The 16,683-nt window shown below is 33.2% G+C and overlaps 2 protein-coding genes and 1 pseudogene across 2 annotated transcripts; 1 reads left to right on the forward strand and 2 right to left on the reverse strand.

Annotated features, from left to right (window-relative positions):
• Positions 1–668: 668 nt before the first annotated feature.
• Positions 669–1,889, reverse strand: LOC146945738 (F-box protein CPR1-like; annotated as a pseudogene).
• Positions 1,890–5,952: 4,063 nt separating this feature from the next.
• LOC146945739 (uncharacterized) lies at positions 5,953–7,470 on the forward strand. Its single transcript, XM_085748851.1, has 2 exons — positions 5,953–6,099; positions 7,060–7,470. The coding sequence occupies exons 1-2, from the start codon at positions 6,039–6,041 to the stop codon at positions 7,398–7,400; spliced, it is 402 nt and encodes a 133-aa protein (XP_085604977.1). The 5' UTR covers positions 5,953–6,038; the 3' UTR covers positions 7,401–7,470.
• Positions 7,471–10,227: 2,757 nt separating this feature from the next.
• Positions 10,228–15,910, reverse strand: LOC146945740 (glycosyltransferase BC10-like). Its single transcript, XM_085744015.1, has 11 exons — positions 15,570–15,910; positions 14,069–14,594; positions 12,963–13,061; positions 12,411–12,511; positions 12,256–12,327; positions 12,075–12,168; positions 11,695–11,775; positions 11,214–11,273; positions 11,013–11,135; positions 10,789–10,827; positions 10,228–10,711 (listed from the first exon to the last, which is right to left on the reverse strand). The coding sequence occupies exons 2-11, from the start codon at positions 14,450–14,452 to the stop codon at positions 10,583–10,585; spliced, it is 1,182 nt and encodes a 393-aa protein (XP_085600141.1). The 5' UTR covers positions 14,453–14,594; positions 15,570–15,910; the 3' UTR covers positions 10,228–10,582.
• Between the last annotated feature and the right edge of the window lie 773 nt (positions 15,911–16,683).

Below are 16,683 nucleotides of genomic sequence, written 5' to 3' on the forward strand. Positions count from 1 at the left end.
TGGAGTTGGCTCCCCGTTAGTAGTGGAGTTGAGGTTCCCCGTTAGTAGTGGACAGGAAATCAGTCCTGCACGACGACAAGAGGAGTCCGGTGTTAGCCTTTTTAGGAATTTCACCGGTTATGTTATGGGAATAAATTCCGGGGTTACTCCACTCGGGATTATTCCGTAAAATGAACTCAGATAATATTGTTTGTTCAACGCTAACTTCTAACATAATGATAAATATGATTAGGAATATGTCAGGATGGCAAGAATCAAAATAGTATTCAGCTAGCGATCTTAGTTTTCCCCCGATCGCTCAGTTATGCAAATATGAATTGTATAAACCCAAACATGGGTTGAGTTTGGTAACAGATGACAATCCTAGGTTCCCCGAGATCGCCTACAGCCTAGGACAGGTGGAACTCATTGAGACATCCTGTCTCACCCCAATCCCTTTTTATTTTATTTCAGATGCCCAGGTGGCGCGGAAGCTGAACAATTTGTGATGAAGTAGTAGAAGAAGCTGGAAAATTACGTTTACTTGTCATTGCATGTATTTTGTAAACGTCATTGATACTCTTTCAGATGTATAAGACAATTAATTCTATAATTTGTTTGGAGAAATTTTTATTTATTGTAATTTTAATGTATCCAGTACTAAGTTTAACGCACATGCTAAATATTCTAGATAAATTTAGTATGGGTGTTACAGTGGCTCGCAAAAATTGGTATTGGGCTGGTTGTCGACGGCTTTACTACTCCAACGCACTGCACGGGTTAACAGATTGCAGATTTTATATTGATTTATAGGAATGAATCATGTTTCATAGCTGGTAGAGTTGCGGTTTTGTTGTGGCATATATGATGCAAGAACTGAGTTTGTTATACAGCAAAACATCCACCTAATAGGCTACAATCCAATTCTTACAGACAACAGAAGAATTCAATTTCATTTAGAAGCATCGCAGTAAAGATGGTATTTTGTAGCATAACGATTAAATTTCATATATCAGAACCAGAATATACTCCATACTTTTTATACATTAGCATCAAAGTACTCAACAACATGATAGCCTACGGCAACAAATCGATTCAATTTGCACAGAATATCAATTCAATTTGCAACAAAAAAGGCGGTACAAGACTTCCAACACAAATCATACCAAACAACTTCTTATTAGGAATTTCTTTAACATAACTAACTCGTTCACTATTTAAATCATACCAAAACAACCTCTTATAATGTACCTCCAAAAAAACCTCAGTTTCTTCAAATAGAACCTTACTTCCATCACTAGAATAACCTATAGGTTTTGAAAATCTCAAATGTGAAGTGAAACACGATTTAACCAAGGTAAAAAGTTTACACCAACTATCTCTAGAACCATATTCTTTCATCACCCAAATATCAATTTTAGTAGTTTCATAATCCACAGTCATACAAAGACACCCTCCCAAAACAGCAACATCAATTAGAAAACTTGTTTCATCTCCTAATTCAGCAGGAAGAGGAACCTCATTGAAAATCTCAAGTGTTAGGTTAAACGCGACAATTAAAGAAGGATGTAACCCGTCAAATTTCTTCGCCATTACCCAGTGAATAGAATTCTCAACAAAAACCCCCATGGTTTGAGCATAGACAAGAGTGTAGGGCATAGTAGGAATTATTTTCCACGAGTTTGTTTTCAAGCTGAATAACCTCACATGTGGATCAGAAGAGTCAATATGAAGATTTGCTAACCAAGATATTCTGAGCAATTTGTAATCGCTGGATAATGGATCAAACCTGAAACCATGAACGCATAAGGAGCACGTGGTTTTGGCGTTAGAATAGGAATAGGAAGTGGCAGAAAAGGGATAATCCAATGTTTACAGGTGTTAGGGTTCCATAATGTGATTTCGTTGGGGGGCGTGAAAATTTATTTGAAAATGTGACACAAAAGTTAACTTAAAAGCATGAGCTAAAAGTTTTGACTAAAAATATTCAAAGGACCAAAACTTGTTAAAAAAATTTAGAAGTACTAAAAACAAAATTTTAGATATTTACAGGGAAACTTGTTTAGCCCTCAAACATTTTAATAAAATTCGTGAATAAGAACAGAAGTTGGTGTGTTCTTTTACATGAGAAATAACATAGAAATCGTTAAGATGCATTCAGATAATAATATACATCCAACAAAAATATTGTTAAAAAAAGTATATCAAACAACAATACATATATAATATTGAGCATAATCAGTACACGTAAGTTTTGGTGAAGCCTTACTATTTGGACTTTTTCGTTTTGGGTCCATAGTTAAATGCCCCTAAACTTCATACATAGATTACTAAACTTGCAAAGAATTTTTGTTTAATGGGGTACCAAATGTCAAAATATTTCAGTTTCTTTGCCATCTTTGTTTTAGTTGCCGCAGGTAAGCCTCTTCACCATTGTATCTTGCTTAATATATAGTATTTTTTTTTAGTATAAATCAATATATGTGATATACAACACTAACACGCACTGAGCATCAACCACTTGCATAAGATCCGATGATTAATTAAATTATGAGCAATGTTATATATCAAGAAATTTTGTATCACGAAACGGTCTCGACAATAATATTAACCAATAAAATCTTTGCGTAGCCGTAAATCATGGGTGGTGGGACTTTTGAGTATTTTTTTTATGAAACAGTACTCAATCAGAACTGAAATGTAAAGGATATTATCTTGCCACGTTTTCTGAAAACTGTCGGGATGCAAAGATTCACTTGATTAGGCATTTCTGTTAAATTATATACGTTAAATCTCACTAATTTCTACTTAATTTTTTTTTTTTGTGGGAGCATAGTGAAATTAATACAGGTAGAAGGTGGTGGTGAATGCACAAAAATTATAGGTAGATGTGATAAAGCAAATTGTGCAACTCATTGTCAATCATATGCAAAAGGTGTTGCTGTTTTAGGATCTTCATGTTCATTCTACAACTTATGCACTTGTGCTTTTGATCGGTCTCCTCCAGGATTAGATCAACCTGCATGTGAAGTAGGGTTGGGACTCTGCAATGCTCAATGTAGTGATTCTTGTTGCAACACAAATTGTGTTAGCAAATATAAAAATCGGGGGGGTGTTGGGAAATGTATTTTTGCCTTTGATAAGGTGTTTTGTCTTTGTACCTATAGAGGTTGAGGATATTACTCTTAATTGAAATCAATTTAAATAAATGGAATCAATATAGTGTTCCTATTTTTCTTAAGAAGTCAAAATAATATTAAAGATATGTCATTTCAGCAAAAGGTGTTCTTAGAAAGGAATCAACAAATTGGGCAGTATATGTGAATCAATAGAGTAAAACATTATGACAAAACATGGATTATTGAAATAATCATTAACCAATTTTTTTTAAAATTTTGTTTTTTATAGCTACAAATACAATATATATATATATATATATATATATATATATATATATATATATATATATATATATATATATATATATATATATATATATAGACACGCACACACATCTGTAAATATTGACTAAAAGATAAAATATGTAATTTCAAAAAAAGATAAAATACGTAAAAGTTAATAAAGACCAACTAGATCTTGCCTAAGAAAATGGCAATGCTCTAATATTATAAAGAGATCCCCGGATGTGTAACTCGTTGTCATATTGGTTCTTGACTTAAACGAAAATTTAAATAAATCCTCCACTTTTTAATTTGTTAGTCCTTCAGTCCCTGACATTAACTAGAACGTTAACTCAGTCAAAAATACCGATGTGACGACCGAAAAAGGATCAAACACATGTTGATGTATCCGGTGACCAAAATGAAAGAAAACCTTCATTCTTCTTCATCATTTCCCAACCCCTCTCTCTTTAGTACGCAATCATCCAAAGTATGCTTCAACCATCCAACAAAAGCTAGCTGAGAAACCTAATTTACCCAATCTCAACTCAAGTTAATGTTGTATATCTTGTGTGTGGGGTCTGCTGCAATAACTTGACTAAGAAGATGATGAAGATGAACATGATGAAGTGTATATAACTTGATTGTTGGGAAGATGCTGCTGCACTTGAAACCTGAAAAGTTTAATGATTATGCATGTAAAACTCAAAGCGCACGGGGTTGCCACACTACCTTTTAGGTTCGATTCGGCCCCACCAATAATTGTATATTGGATGCAATAGGAATGACCAACGAATCCTCTTCAGGATATACTATGAGTTTCTTAACGTGTATTGCATAACCACACCAAGCATATCTCCTAACAGTATTTTACAGATTTATGGTTCCAGCAATTCACTCATGCATTAGAGAATTGATGGATGATTTAGAGTAAGAGAATGAGGGAGAATTATGTTGTTAATGCAACAAAATTCTTGTTTCTGTGTGTTGTTGTTTTGTGTCAAACAAATGCCCAAATGTCAAACATTTATAGTGCATTATATGACCCTTCACATGAGAGAAAACACCCATTTAACTTGAATCAACATTATGGTTCATTAAGCACCATTTTGCCAAATATATGATCAATTTATGGTTTTATTTAGAATCGGTAGATTTGAACACTCATAACTCGTCATTAGTGTGATTAGTTAGACACTTGCAACAATTTCAATATTACTGCTAGCATTTTAAAAATCTCAATGAGAACAAAACTACTTATAATCCATATAACATTAGACACTTTAATCAAATTTTTAATATATATACAACTCTACAAATGTAAAACTTGATTAAAATATACAACTTTGTGTAAAAAAAATTACAACTTTAATTAGTTTTGTAAAATATACAACTCTACAAATCCTTTTAAAAAAAATTATAGGAACTCTACAAATCTTTGTAGTCAAACTTCAACTCTTCCAGCCTTGTGCTTCATCTTTAAATGAATCAACATAACTAAAAAAAATAGTACAAATCAATAAAATTTAGTTAAAACGAAAGAACAATCGGTCGAAGAGCAACCCACATATATCACCCGTTGCTAAAGAAGACGAAAAATTGAACAAAAAAAGAGACAAAAAAACTCTAAAACTATAGAGAGATGGAAAGAGGATTAAAAACAAAATGATGGATTTTAGTATATTATAAACTACAATGAGTCAAGAACCAAGAACAAAAATGCATGTGATATTTAGAAAAAAGGGATGAAACATTATTTTTTGAAATAATTTTTAAATTGATAACTCAATGTTGGAATGGTGAGAGGAACCAAGCACGGACAATCCGAACAACTGCGGTCCATGACTCCTTCACGGGGTTGATCTCAAAGATATTATCAGATCTTGATGTCATTATAATATCGTTATTTAGTTTGACAGGGAAGAGAAGAAGACAGATGAGACAACTAAAGAAAACGTTGGTATATATAGGCTAATAGTATAGGTAGAATAATATTTGAAACCATATAAAAATAAAAAAATAGAAAAATGTTGTTTCTCCCGACACTTTTCAACCCGACACTTTCACGAGAGTGACAGAAATACTATTTTAGCATAAAAATATCTCATTAAAGAAAAGTAAACAGGTGACAAGTTATCACTTTTTTAGTTACGAATGAATTTAAGGTAACAAAATTATTCTCAGTAAAGTAATAAAATATGTTTTGGTAATAATAGTGTAGCTAGAATTTGCTGACCAAATATAATTAAAGATAAATCATTTCATACCTCTTTAGTAAAGGCAAAGTTTTCTTTTGTTTTTTTTTTATTAAAGAAAAAAAGGTAAAGTTTGAAGCAATAAAAAGATTAGAAGAATAAGACGTGTCAACACCAAAATGATGCAATATAATTGGTTCAACAGGCACATGTTAAAATATCATTGGACGAAAGTTTTTAATTGACGTGTTTAAAAAATAATTTCACTTTTTGGTTAATCATTTAAAAAAAATCCGATTTTCAAACAAAAATATTTTCAAAAAAAGTATATCAACATTACATATATAATACACGTAGGTTTTGGCACAAAAGTGAAGCCTTACTATTTGGACCATTTTTAGGTCTATATTTAAATGCACCTAAACATATTACAAAATATTAAACTTGCAAAGAATTTTGTTTAATGGGGTACCAAATGTCAAAATCTTTCAGTTTCTTTGCCATCTTTGTTTTAGTTGCCGCAGGTAAGCCTCTTCACCATTGTATCTTGATTAATATATAGTATTTTTTTGGCTTAAATAAGAAAAAAGTCTATTTAAGTTCGCGCGTTTTTTGTTTTAGTCCCTGTAAGTTTTTTTGTTGCGAAACAACCCTTATATTTTCTTAACTTTTTGAAATCCGTCCCTGTCGTCACCATCCGTTAAAAAACGCACATGTGGCTAATGGAGGCTGACGTGGCGACCTGTGACGTGGTGAAATTGGCTGATGTGTCCATCCATGTGACCAGTCACCAGGTTTAAGGAACCAAATCCAAAAATGAAAATTAGGAGAGGGACTAAATCCAAAAAAAAAAAAGGGCAGTAATCAAGAAAAATTCAAATTAAAAACTCATTTCTCTTCCATCTTCTTCCTCACTTCCAGCTTCTTCTTTATCTTCATTTTCTTCCAGCTTCTTCTTTATCTTTCTTCAAAAGAAAGATAGAGAATAAGTTGGAAGTGAGGAAGAAGATGGAATATAAATGAGTTTTTAATTTGAATTTTTCTTGATTACTACACTTTTTTTTTTTGAATTTAGTCCCTCTCGTAATTTTCGTTTTTGGATTTGGTCTCTTGAACCTGGTGACTGGTCATATGGATGGACACATTAGCCAATTTTGCCACGTCACAGGTCGCCACATCAGCCTCCGTTAGCCACATGTGCGTTTTTTTAAAGGATGGTGACAGCAGGGACGAATTTCAAAAAGTTAAGAAAATACAAGGGTTGTTTTGCAACAAAAAAAGATACAAGGATTAAAACCAAAAACGCGTCAACTTATACGGACCTTTTACATATTTCAGCCTATTTTTTTTAAGTATAAATCAAATATGAGATATACAACACTCACACACATTGAGCATCAACCACTTGCATAAGATTCGATGATTATTATATACGATAAATCTCACTATTTCTACTTATTCTTCTTTTTTTGTTGGGAGCGTAGTGAAATTAATACTGGTAGAAGGTGATGGTGGTGAATGCACAAAAATTGTGGGTAGCTGTGATGAAATAAATTGTGCAACTCGTTGTCAATCATATGCAAAAGTTGTTGCTGTTTTAGGGTCATCATGTTCATTCTACAACTTATGCACTTGTGCTTTTGATGTGTCTCCTCCAGGATTAGATCAACCTGCCTGTGAAGTAGGGTTGGGACTCTGCAATGCTCAATGTAGTGATTCTTGTTGCAACGCAAATTGTGTTAGCAAATATAAAAATTGGGGGGGTGTTGGGAAATGTACTTATGCCTTTGATAATAAGATTTGCCTTTGTACCTATAGAGGTTGAGTTTAATACTCTTCATTAAAATCAATTTAAATAAATGGAATCAATATAGTGTTCCTATTTTTCTTATGAAGTCAAAATAATATGTAACATAGGTCATTCTAACACAAGGTGTTCCATACGATTTTGAAATATTCCAGGATAAAATATGAATTTTTCATGATCAACAACAAAAGAAACAAAGTTAGAGAGTTGTAATCAAATGAGAAGAAACAAAAGAAACAAGGATTTTTCGTGATAAAATATTTCAGAATACATAACATTATCCTTTTTAAATATATCCCAAATTAAAAAAAAAAAGTTGTAATCAAATCTCTAAACTATTATATATTTTCAATTAAATTTTCTCGTTAAAGAATAGTTAGTTACCGGTTAATCAACGCTGATGTGACGTATATTTCTTAATAGGTCATGGACTTTTTAACATATAAAAACCGATCATTTAAAACATAAACATAAATATTTTGACATAGCCAAGCCACAACTAAACCAAAATATAACTCTTCAACATTTTTTTTGATAAATCCAAACCACCACCAAGCCAAGGTTGTCAAAAGAGTGTATGAGGGTTTCGCCGTTGCAGGGAGTGCAGGTCAATCCTAAACTTCTGGTTTTTTATGTCTGTGTAGTTTCAGAGGAGAGGAGTTTTGAATTTCATAAATAAATGGAGAGAACTTAGGAATTTGGGAAGATAAGATTTAATTTTGTAAAAATAAAATAAAAAATAATGATGATGTGGTGGATGATGATGTGTAAGTGCCCGTTTGGTTCAGCTTTGAATATAATTGATTCTGAGAGAATTGATTCTGATAGAATTGATTCTGACAGAATTGATTCTGAGAGAATTGATTTATGTTTGGATACAATTATGTAGAATTGATTAAACAAAATGATTTATGTTTGGATGCAATTATGTAGAATTGCTTTTGAATGTATAATTACTAAAATAGACATAGCTAAAGGAGAATTGATAAAGAATGAGAATTGATAAAGGGCAATAAAGTAAAATAACGTGTTGTAATAATAAAATATACAAACCTATACACGTTGTTCAAGGAGAATTGATTCTAGAAAAGCTAGAAGCTAGGATTTGTAGCTTCATGGAGAATTGCTTTTGGAGGACAAAAGCAATTCTGAAAAGCTGAACCAAACACGTTGTTTTTGGCTAGAATTGCTTTTGACACTGTAGAGAATTGATTTTGGGCTAGAATTGCTTCTCAGAAGCCAAACCAAACAGGCCCTAAAAAATGAATTAAAAAATAATGCTTATTAACTAACAGTTGACTTGTTATCGTTGAATTTGGAGTAGCTTTGTACATCTTGTAAAAAAAAGTTTACTTATAAAAAAACATAACGACTTTATTGAAAAATATATAGTAGTTGAAGGAACGAATAATTTTTTTTTTTCAGTTTAGGGGCCTATTTTAATTTTTTAAAATACTTCAAGGACTTGTTGATTAATTAAACCAGAAAACATAAAACTATAAATCTAACTTGAGATCTATTTTTCGATATTATGCACTTATATCATATCTTCCAACATTATTAATCACATGATGGTCCATGGTAGCAACTCTAAGATCTTCCACAAATTGCTTATATCATATGATGAATGTTTAAGGAACTCTGTCAGAGTGCCACTCTTACTAAGCTAGGGAAAACCTACACCCAGTCCCTCAATTTCCACTTACGTGTTTGTTGGCGCATGCATTCGGTTATCCATATTTTTCCTCAATGATTACCATTCAATTCTTTGCCAATCCCATGCTGCCAATTATACACCTAGTTTTTCTCTACTCCTTTCAGACTTCTTTTATAAATCTTCACTACGGCTTTGTTTGCAAGTTTGGAGAAGAGGGAAAGGGAAAACTTTGAGGGGGTGGAAAATATAAGTGAAAATGGAGAAATCTTTCAAATTTTATGAAAGAATAGTTTTTTAGAGAATGATAAATTAATGCATATGATTAAAAATAATATAACAACATAAATTAAATTTGAAGAATTCATATAAACCCTCCAAAACCCTCATCCAATACAATTTTTTAGTTCTCCCAAATGATGAGGGTTTAGTATTATGAAGCAAAGTTAAACCTCCAAAGCTCTCTCCTCCCATTTTCCTCTTTTTCTTCCACATGCTTATTCCTTTTTTTCCCAAGTCTTCCCCTCCCTTCCCCTCCAAACTCGCAAACAAAGCCTACAAGTCCATTTTAGGGTTGGGATTGTCTAACTTTAGAGAAGGAACTACCCTCTATCTTTTTGTCTTCACCTCTTTCCTATTACACATTCTCTCATTTCCGGGTTAGAGAATCTTATCCGTCATTTTATCATCAAAACTATTGAGGTTCTGGATTTATAAATCAGGCAATTCAAATTAGGGGTGGCAAACAGTTTTACCTATTATTTTAGTCACAGTGAATAGAAGTTTTTAACACGGCCAAAGTGTGCCCACCCCACCCTGCTATAGATGGGTTGACCCGGTTTGCCACCCCTATTCATACTATTTTTCAATGGTCAAGTGCAATAGTGAGGTAGAAGGTATAGGAGCCAATGACACAGTAATGAAGGATATAGGTCGAAGGTGAAGTAAAAGACATGCTTGAAGAAGGATTTAAGGAGATTTGGAGAAATAATTTAGTGTGAAGGGTGTAAAATATGAAAGTTAAGATTAGATAAACGCAACAGTAAACGAAGGTAGTACACGATGGACCACCTATGACGGTGTAGATGATGCGCGGTAGCCTTCGCCGTATTTAAAATTCCAAACAAGAGGCCACCAATATAGCATCAAGGAACTGACCCATGAATTTAAAAATGCAATACCGTAACAAGATGCCAACAATATTTGTATTTCAGCTATTCACTTTGAAAGTATACAAAGGACCAATCAGAAAATGAGTACCATCCCCCCCTCCCCACCAAAATTTGTTATGCAATTGCAAAACTTTACCAAACCAAAATGGAAGGGGGGAAAATATTCAAGCTATCAATTACCAAGGAAGTAACAGTAAAATCATTAGCTTCCAATCGACCACCCTAACCGCATTGCCAGTACTTTAATTTGCACCAATTATCAACAGCTATCATGTGATCAAAATTCAATACTGCTACAATGTACAACTCAACCAAGAAGACGGCCGAACTCAACGTCTGATCCGACCAAAGAATTGATAGAAAAATTTGCTGGCTCAGGCGGATGTATAATTCGAGAAAAGCTTCAACAAATTGTCCTCTGTATCGGGACTGAATTTCCTAGCGAATAGGTAACACGGCTTTTGAATTCCATTCCATAAGCAAGGCCATCTTTGCACTTCTTTCTGTAGAAACAAATGAAAATTGTTAAGTCACTTAATATCTTCTCGATAAATGAGGATCAAGAGAGCTCTATGCATACCTTCTCGTCACTGGTGACGTGCACGCTTTCGTCAATGGACTGCAAATGTAACAAAGTTAACATGAATATCCATGAGCCTAACTTCAAAATAATATGAAAAGGTATTCAACTAGTAAAGAATCTAATCATCAATTAAGTTCCAATATTTAGTAGATTCTTCCGGTAATATAAAAAATGCAAAAGGTTTTACTGTAGAAGTTATAGCAACAGTAGGAGCACTATACCGTAATGTTCTTCAAAAGCTCATAAGTAATATCCTGCGCCCTATATGATTTGGGGTGCCACTTTTGCTCTGACCAGTCAACATGAGTTACTGACCAGTTTGCAATTCCACCAGGATCGACAATCTATAACAGAAGTATTAGTCAATAAGCCGACGGTTTAAAACTGTTTGGACATACTTGTAATAAAAACAAAATTCTAACCGTGAAGAAGGTCGGTAAGTAATGCTCATCTGGAATGCAATTCTTCCCATCCACACCTGGCTGTAACGTCAAGAATATTCATATTAATAACTGAACAAATTAACCAGGTTTATAGATTATTAATTACACTCTTCCATAGACATTTCACTTTTCTAGTTTGAACAAAGGAGCATATCAGGGATTTAACATTATGAATATCAATACAAGTACATCTGATGCAAGTTTTGATATTCAGCTTACTTCAATAAACTCTTTAGAATAGCTTATAAACAAACACTAAATTAAGTTGTATATCCAAACAATTTCTAAAAAATGGATTTTCTTAAGGCACAAAAGGTCAGCCAGCATTCATGGTTTTCCAATAGAATAATTTTTATTACAGTAAAAAAGTAACAATAGTTTGTCTGATGAATATAATTCTATATAAATAAAAGAAGTATGCTATAAATTTTAATGGCAACAGTATATATAAAAACTGCACCTCACAGTGAGCCTGAAATTTGGAGTAATACACGTGGTCAGCCATAACTATAAGAGCGTGCTTCCGTTTCAAAGAGAACCACTGCATAAAGAATTTAACAATGTGATGACATGTTTAATTGAGAATTACATTCAATAATATAGGCTTAAATACAATTTTAGTCTCCCTATATTTTTTCCCACAAATTTGGTCCCTACGTAATAAAAACATTCCTTGTATAATAATAAAAACAAGTAAAGCTTATATTCATATTATTGAGCAAGCAGTCCGCCTTGAGGCCTACCCTGGTGAGCCTCACAGGACCGGACTCACCTAAACTTTTATTGATAAAAACAAATTATTGAGCAAGTGGCAACAAGAAGATTTAAGCAAAAATGTACCTGAGCACCCTTTCTAAAATCCTTCAGTTCAACTTCAGGTAACATGTGTTCTGAATACCTGCCACTATTGCCAACTGGACCAGGATCCCAAAAGCTAAAATGGAGAAGTGAACGGTTCATTAATCAAGAACAGCATAAGAGAAGATATCAACCAACTCTATTAGGAGGGAGCATGTCATACCAGTCAACAAAGCTGATATTTGTATACATCAGATAATCGAAAATATAGTCGAAATTATATAGCGGCACACAGCTGCAAAGCCAATGCAAAAAGATCAGAAATAAAAAATAAGTTAAATAAATTATCGAAGAAAAAAAAAATACTAAGCAAATTACCTATCAGAAAGTAAAACGAAGTGCTGGTTATTAGGATCTTGTAGCGCATTTGCCAGCAGTCGTCGTTCTGCTTCCACCATGGACATTTTACCCCATACAACCTGCACAATGCAACTAATTAGTCTCACGCTCAAAGCTTCTGCTACGAAAACAATCACTAACTTACACTTGCTACCACAATTGCTACGTTCAAAAGAAATAGCTGAACTTAAAAATACATTCAAATGTTCATTAAAACAAGATATGTTTATGAATTGTATCAAATAGTTACACCATCAGGTTATTCCTAAGTCAATAAATCAAAGGTTTTAGTTTCCGTTATATTTCTTTTCTCTAAAGTAGGATGTGGATTTTGATCATAAGTTCATATACCTTTAACAAAAGCTAATAAGATGCAACAAACGTTTAAAGGTGTGGAAATAAAGAGGGGATTAAAGGGGAATAGAAGGATGTCATACACATTTAAATATTTTTTTTAAAAATATAAATATGTGACATGATACATTTGACAGATGACTAGTAAACAGGGCAATCAGAAGACAGGTTGTGCACCTGGTCACTGCGTATATCCCGATTAACAAAATACCGGCTCACGTGAACTGGTTTAGTCTGAGATGCATGCACATAAACAGAGAACTTCCCCTCATGACCCTACCAGAAAAGAAAGAAGCATTAATAACTCAGAAGCTAAGTTAGAAAACAAACCAACGAAATCACATATACAATCAAGTCTGTTCTACATTTATCATAAATTTACTTATTTCCGAGTAAAACATGCTACCTCTTACGCTCTTCATGCAGATTAACATTAGAAGGTTCAAATATTGAATTGAATAGTACTATAATTTAAGGCACAACATCTTTGCCACAACACTACAACAGTTTCAAAGAACACCTCTTATCCAACAAGGAGGAGGATTGTGAGTAATTTTGGAATAAGTTGCAGTATCTACCACATTATCAATTGCTTTCAAATGGACTTGCAATCAAGTTCAATCATAAATCAATTCCATTTTCCACAATTCCCTAGAGGGTGATAGAGAGAATGAAAGACCAGAAACATATTCATTCCTGAGACACGGTGTTTTTCTAACTGATCTAAGTCGACCATACAGAAGATATCAACTAATTATTAAATGTCCTATATTCTTAGAGCATCATAAGTTTTAGAAGTATCAAGTATCACACACAGACACACATTATCCCTAAAAAGATGATATATAATTTATTGGTACGTGAGACACTAGAGGTTGCACATCCTAAACCATGTATAAGTCAGTCATCGACCCTTGGTCATCGACCCTTATCCTAACTCAGAACTTACTTGCTACACTTGCTCAAACATTTGTTTGTATAAGAGATTATTCACGAAAATCAGTGTTGTCAACTAGCAGCGCAATACTAGTATAGTGGAATTTAAACAAATTGTTTTTTGTTCGCAATACCCTATTTAGTATAAAGTGTTCTCAAATAGAGGCTATAGCATGATGGAATTTGAACAAATCTCAATTTTCAGCAATCAACAGTTGACAACACTGACAAAAATAAAATATGTAAATGCAAAGTTGCAAACTAATACAATGCATCACATATCAAATAATTAAAATAATAATAATAATAATAAATAAAACGCAAAATAGATAGGTAAGAATCCTTACTTGGAAGAAGTTATCCCACAATTTTTCAAATGGTAGAGAACCAGGAGTCAAAAACATGAAGGCGACTTTTGGATTTGGTGGCATAACTACTGGGGAGTTCAAAATATCTCTAAAAACCACATGTGCTGCAATTTCCTCATCTGTGTAATCCCTTGAAGGAATAGGAGGAAGCCAATCAGAAAAAGTGTTGCACCCTCTAGAAGAGAACATGTTACAAGCTGTACTGTTTTGCGGCCGGAAGAGATAAGCACACGTTAGAAATAAGGCAACAAATGAAACCAGAACAACAATCCACACTGGCTTCTTCATCGGAGGACGGTATCTAGATCCGGGCAGGATCTGCATATCGCCCATGCTTAAACGCCAAAATTTCGCTGTCTTCATCTATGTTAATGAATCACAGCTTTCACCTCCAGAAAATCTTCTTTTCATGAATATCCACCATATACCACAGATTCAAATCACAAGAAATCAAGAGCAATAGCCGAAAAGAAATCTTCGATGGACTCAAAAGCCTAACCAAAATCTGAAATCAAAACACGAAAGGATACATTAGCAAACAACCACTTAAATTACGGCCGCGTCGACTGCATTTATCCGTAATTAATGCAACTTAAAAGTTTGAAGCGTAACGCAAAGGCAATTTAAAGCTATCGGAAAAAGAGGAAGAAAGAAGCATTAACACTAACAACAATAATTCAAAATGCTAGTAGAAACATGTTTGATACATTCTATGAAGCAAAGATACTCCTCGGATTAGTCATGTCCTGGTGTCAGATACGTATCGTGTTTGACACGACACTACTACATATGATTACATTGAGTTTTGTCATTTTCTCTAATTATTATCGGTCGAAGTGTATGGTGTACGTGTCTGTCTGTGCTTTGTTGGATACATTCAACAACAAAAATGTATAATCTTACGACTACATGAATTAAATGACGCCATAATTTCCTTTCATGAATCAAGTCTATAACCAAACTATTGATACCTTAAACCAAACATGATTTATAGTACGAAAAATTAATCTCTCGAATGATCAATTAAATTAAATAATCCAACTGAAAATACATAAAGGCTATGAAGCACGGATACGGACACGGACACCGGACACGACACGGACACGCCGACATAGCTAATAATTTGAAAAAAATCACATAATTCGTGTAATTATAAGTGTCGGTGTTGTGTTGGTGTCAGACACGACACCGGGACACACCTAATTCGAGGAGTGTCTGTGCTTCATAGCATGAAGGAGAGTGAAAGGGACAGTGATAAATCATGAATAAATAAAAATATTGATGCGTGAAAACCTTAAGAAGATAAATCATAAATAAATAAAAAAATTGATGCGTGAAAACCTTAAGAACAATCAGACATTGATACAACACAAGAACAACATTAAGAAAATATAGAAAACGTGAAACAGTACAAAAAATTTATCGACATTTCAACGTAACTTATATATATAAACAGAATCAAAATCAAAAATCAACATACATTGTGTATTTCCGAAGAGAGTGCCGCGAGAGAGAGAGAGAGAGAGAGAGAGAGAGAGAGAGAGAGAGACTCTGTTTCTCTGCTCTGTGAAGATTTTGGAATGTTGGGGGGAGAGAGTGGGTTTGGTTTGGTTTGGTTTTGTGATTTGATTTTGATTTTGATTTCTAAATGGAAACGAAACGTTTTGTTAATGCGATGTGTGTGTGTTTTTTAAAGTTTGGTTTGGTTTTTTTGCTGTGTTGTGTTTTGGTGTCTCTCTTAAAAAAAAGAACAAAACAGAAAAAGAGGGTTGGAAGTTGAGTGGCAGTGGCTGTCTGGCAGACCAGATATGAAGAACGAAACAGTCACTTTTTTGTTTTTTTTTTTTTTAAATAAAATCACTTTTTGCACCCAACTTTTTTTTCACAATTTTAATAATAAATAAATAATAAATTTATTTTTGACCAATATGTTCACTTCGTCTCAGAATAATTGACTTAATTGATTGTTTTCACATATGTTAATGGACAATTTTTGTCTTTACTTATCTATTAGTAAAAACTATAAATTGTTGATATTTTATATGTTAACATTTATCTTTATACTTCCTCCGTTTTAAAATGAGTGTCGTTTTAGGTGTTTACACACATATTAAGAAATGCAATGATGAAAAGAAAGAGAATGATTATTTTACCAAATTATCCTTATTAACTATTGGCTAGTTTTAAAAGTAATACTTTGGAAGTAGTATGCAGAGTATTAATTGGAGGGTACAGTTGAAAAGAAAAAGTTATTATTGCATTGGAAACTGAAAGTGACATTCATTTTGAAACAATTTTTTTTGGCTAAAGCGACACTCATTTTGAAACGGAAGGAGTAGAATATATCGACTTTGTTCAATCATGTGCACTATTCACACAGTAGACTTTGAACATAAAGTTTTTTTTTTATTATATTCTATGAAGATAATAAAAAAAACTTTATGTTTAAAGTTTATTACTGTAAATGATGTCGACCATTGTTTTGGAATCCATCTCAAAATCCATATTAAGAAGTTCACGAGCCCATCAGAGAGGAGACAACATGTTGAGATCTTCCCCATGTCAACATCTAGCAACAAAGTCGGTCATTCCGT

Source organism: Medicago sativa, chromosome 2 (genome assembly GCF_051527215.1).
Source record: "Medicago sativa cultivar Bolivia chromosome 2, Bolivia_mono, whole genome shotgun sequence".
NCBI classification, from domain to species: Eukaryota; Viridiplantae; Streptophyta; class Magnoliopsida; order Fabales; family Fabaceae; genus Medicago; species Medicago sativa.

Bases quoted from the DNA above. Each gene is read 5' to 3' on its own strand.
- LOC146945739 (XM_085748851.1), top strand. From the start codon at position 6,039: ATGGGGTACCAAATGTCAAAATCTTTCAGTTTCTTTGCCATCTTTGTT. The intron at 6,100-7,059 runs GTAAGCCTCTTC...TTGGGAGCGTAG, and splicing joins CTTTGTTTTAGTTGCCGCAG to TGAAATTAATACTGGTAGAA.
- LOC146945740 (XM_085744015.1), bottom strand. From the start codon at position 14,452: ATGAAGACAGCGAAATTTTGGCGTTTAAGCATGGGCGATATGCAGATC. The intron at 13,062-14,068 runs GTAAGGATTCTT...CTTTTCTGGTAG, and splicing joins TGTGGGATAACTTCTTCCAA to GGTCATGAGGGGAAGTTCTC. The intron at 11,274-11,694 runs GTGCAGTTTTTA...TTGACGTTACAG, and splicing joins AATTTCAGGCTCACTGTGAG to CCAGGTGTGGATGGGAAGAA.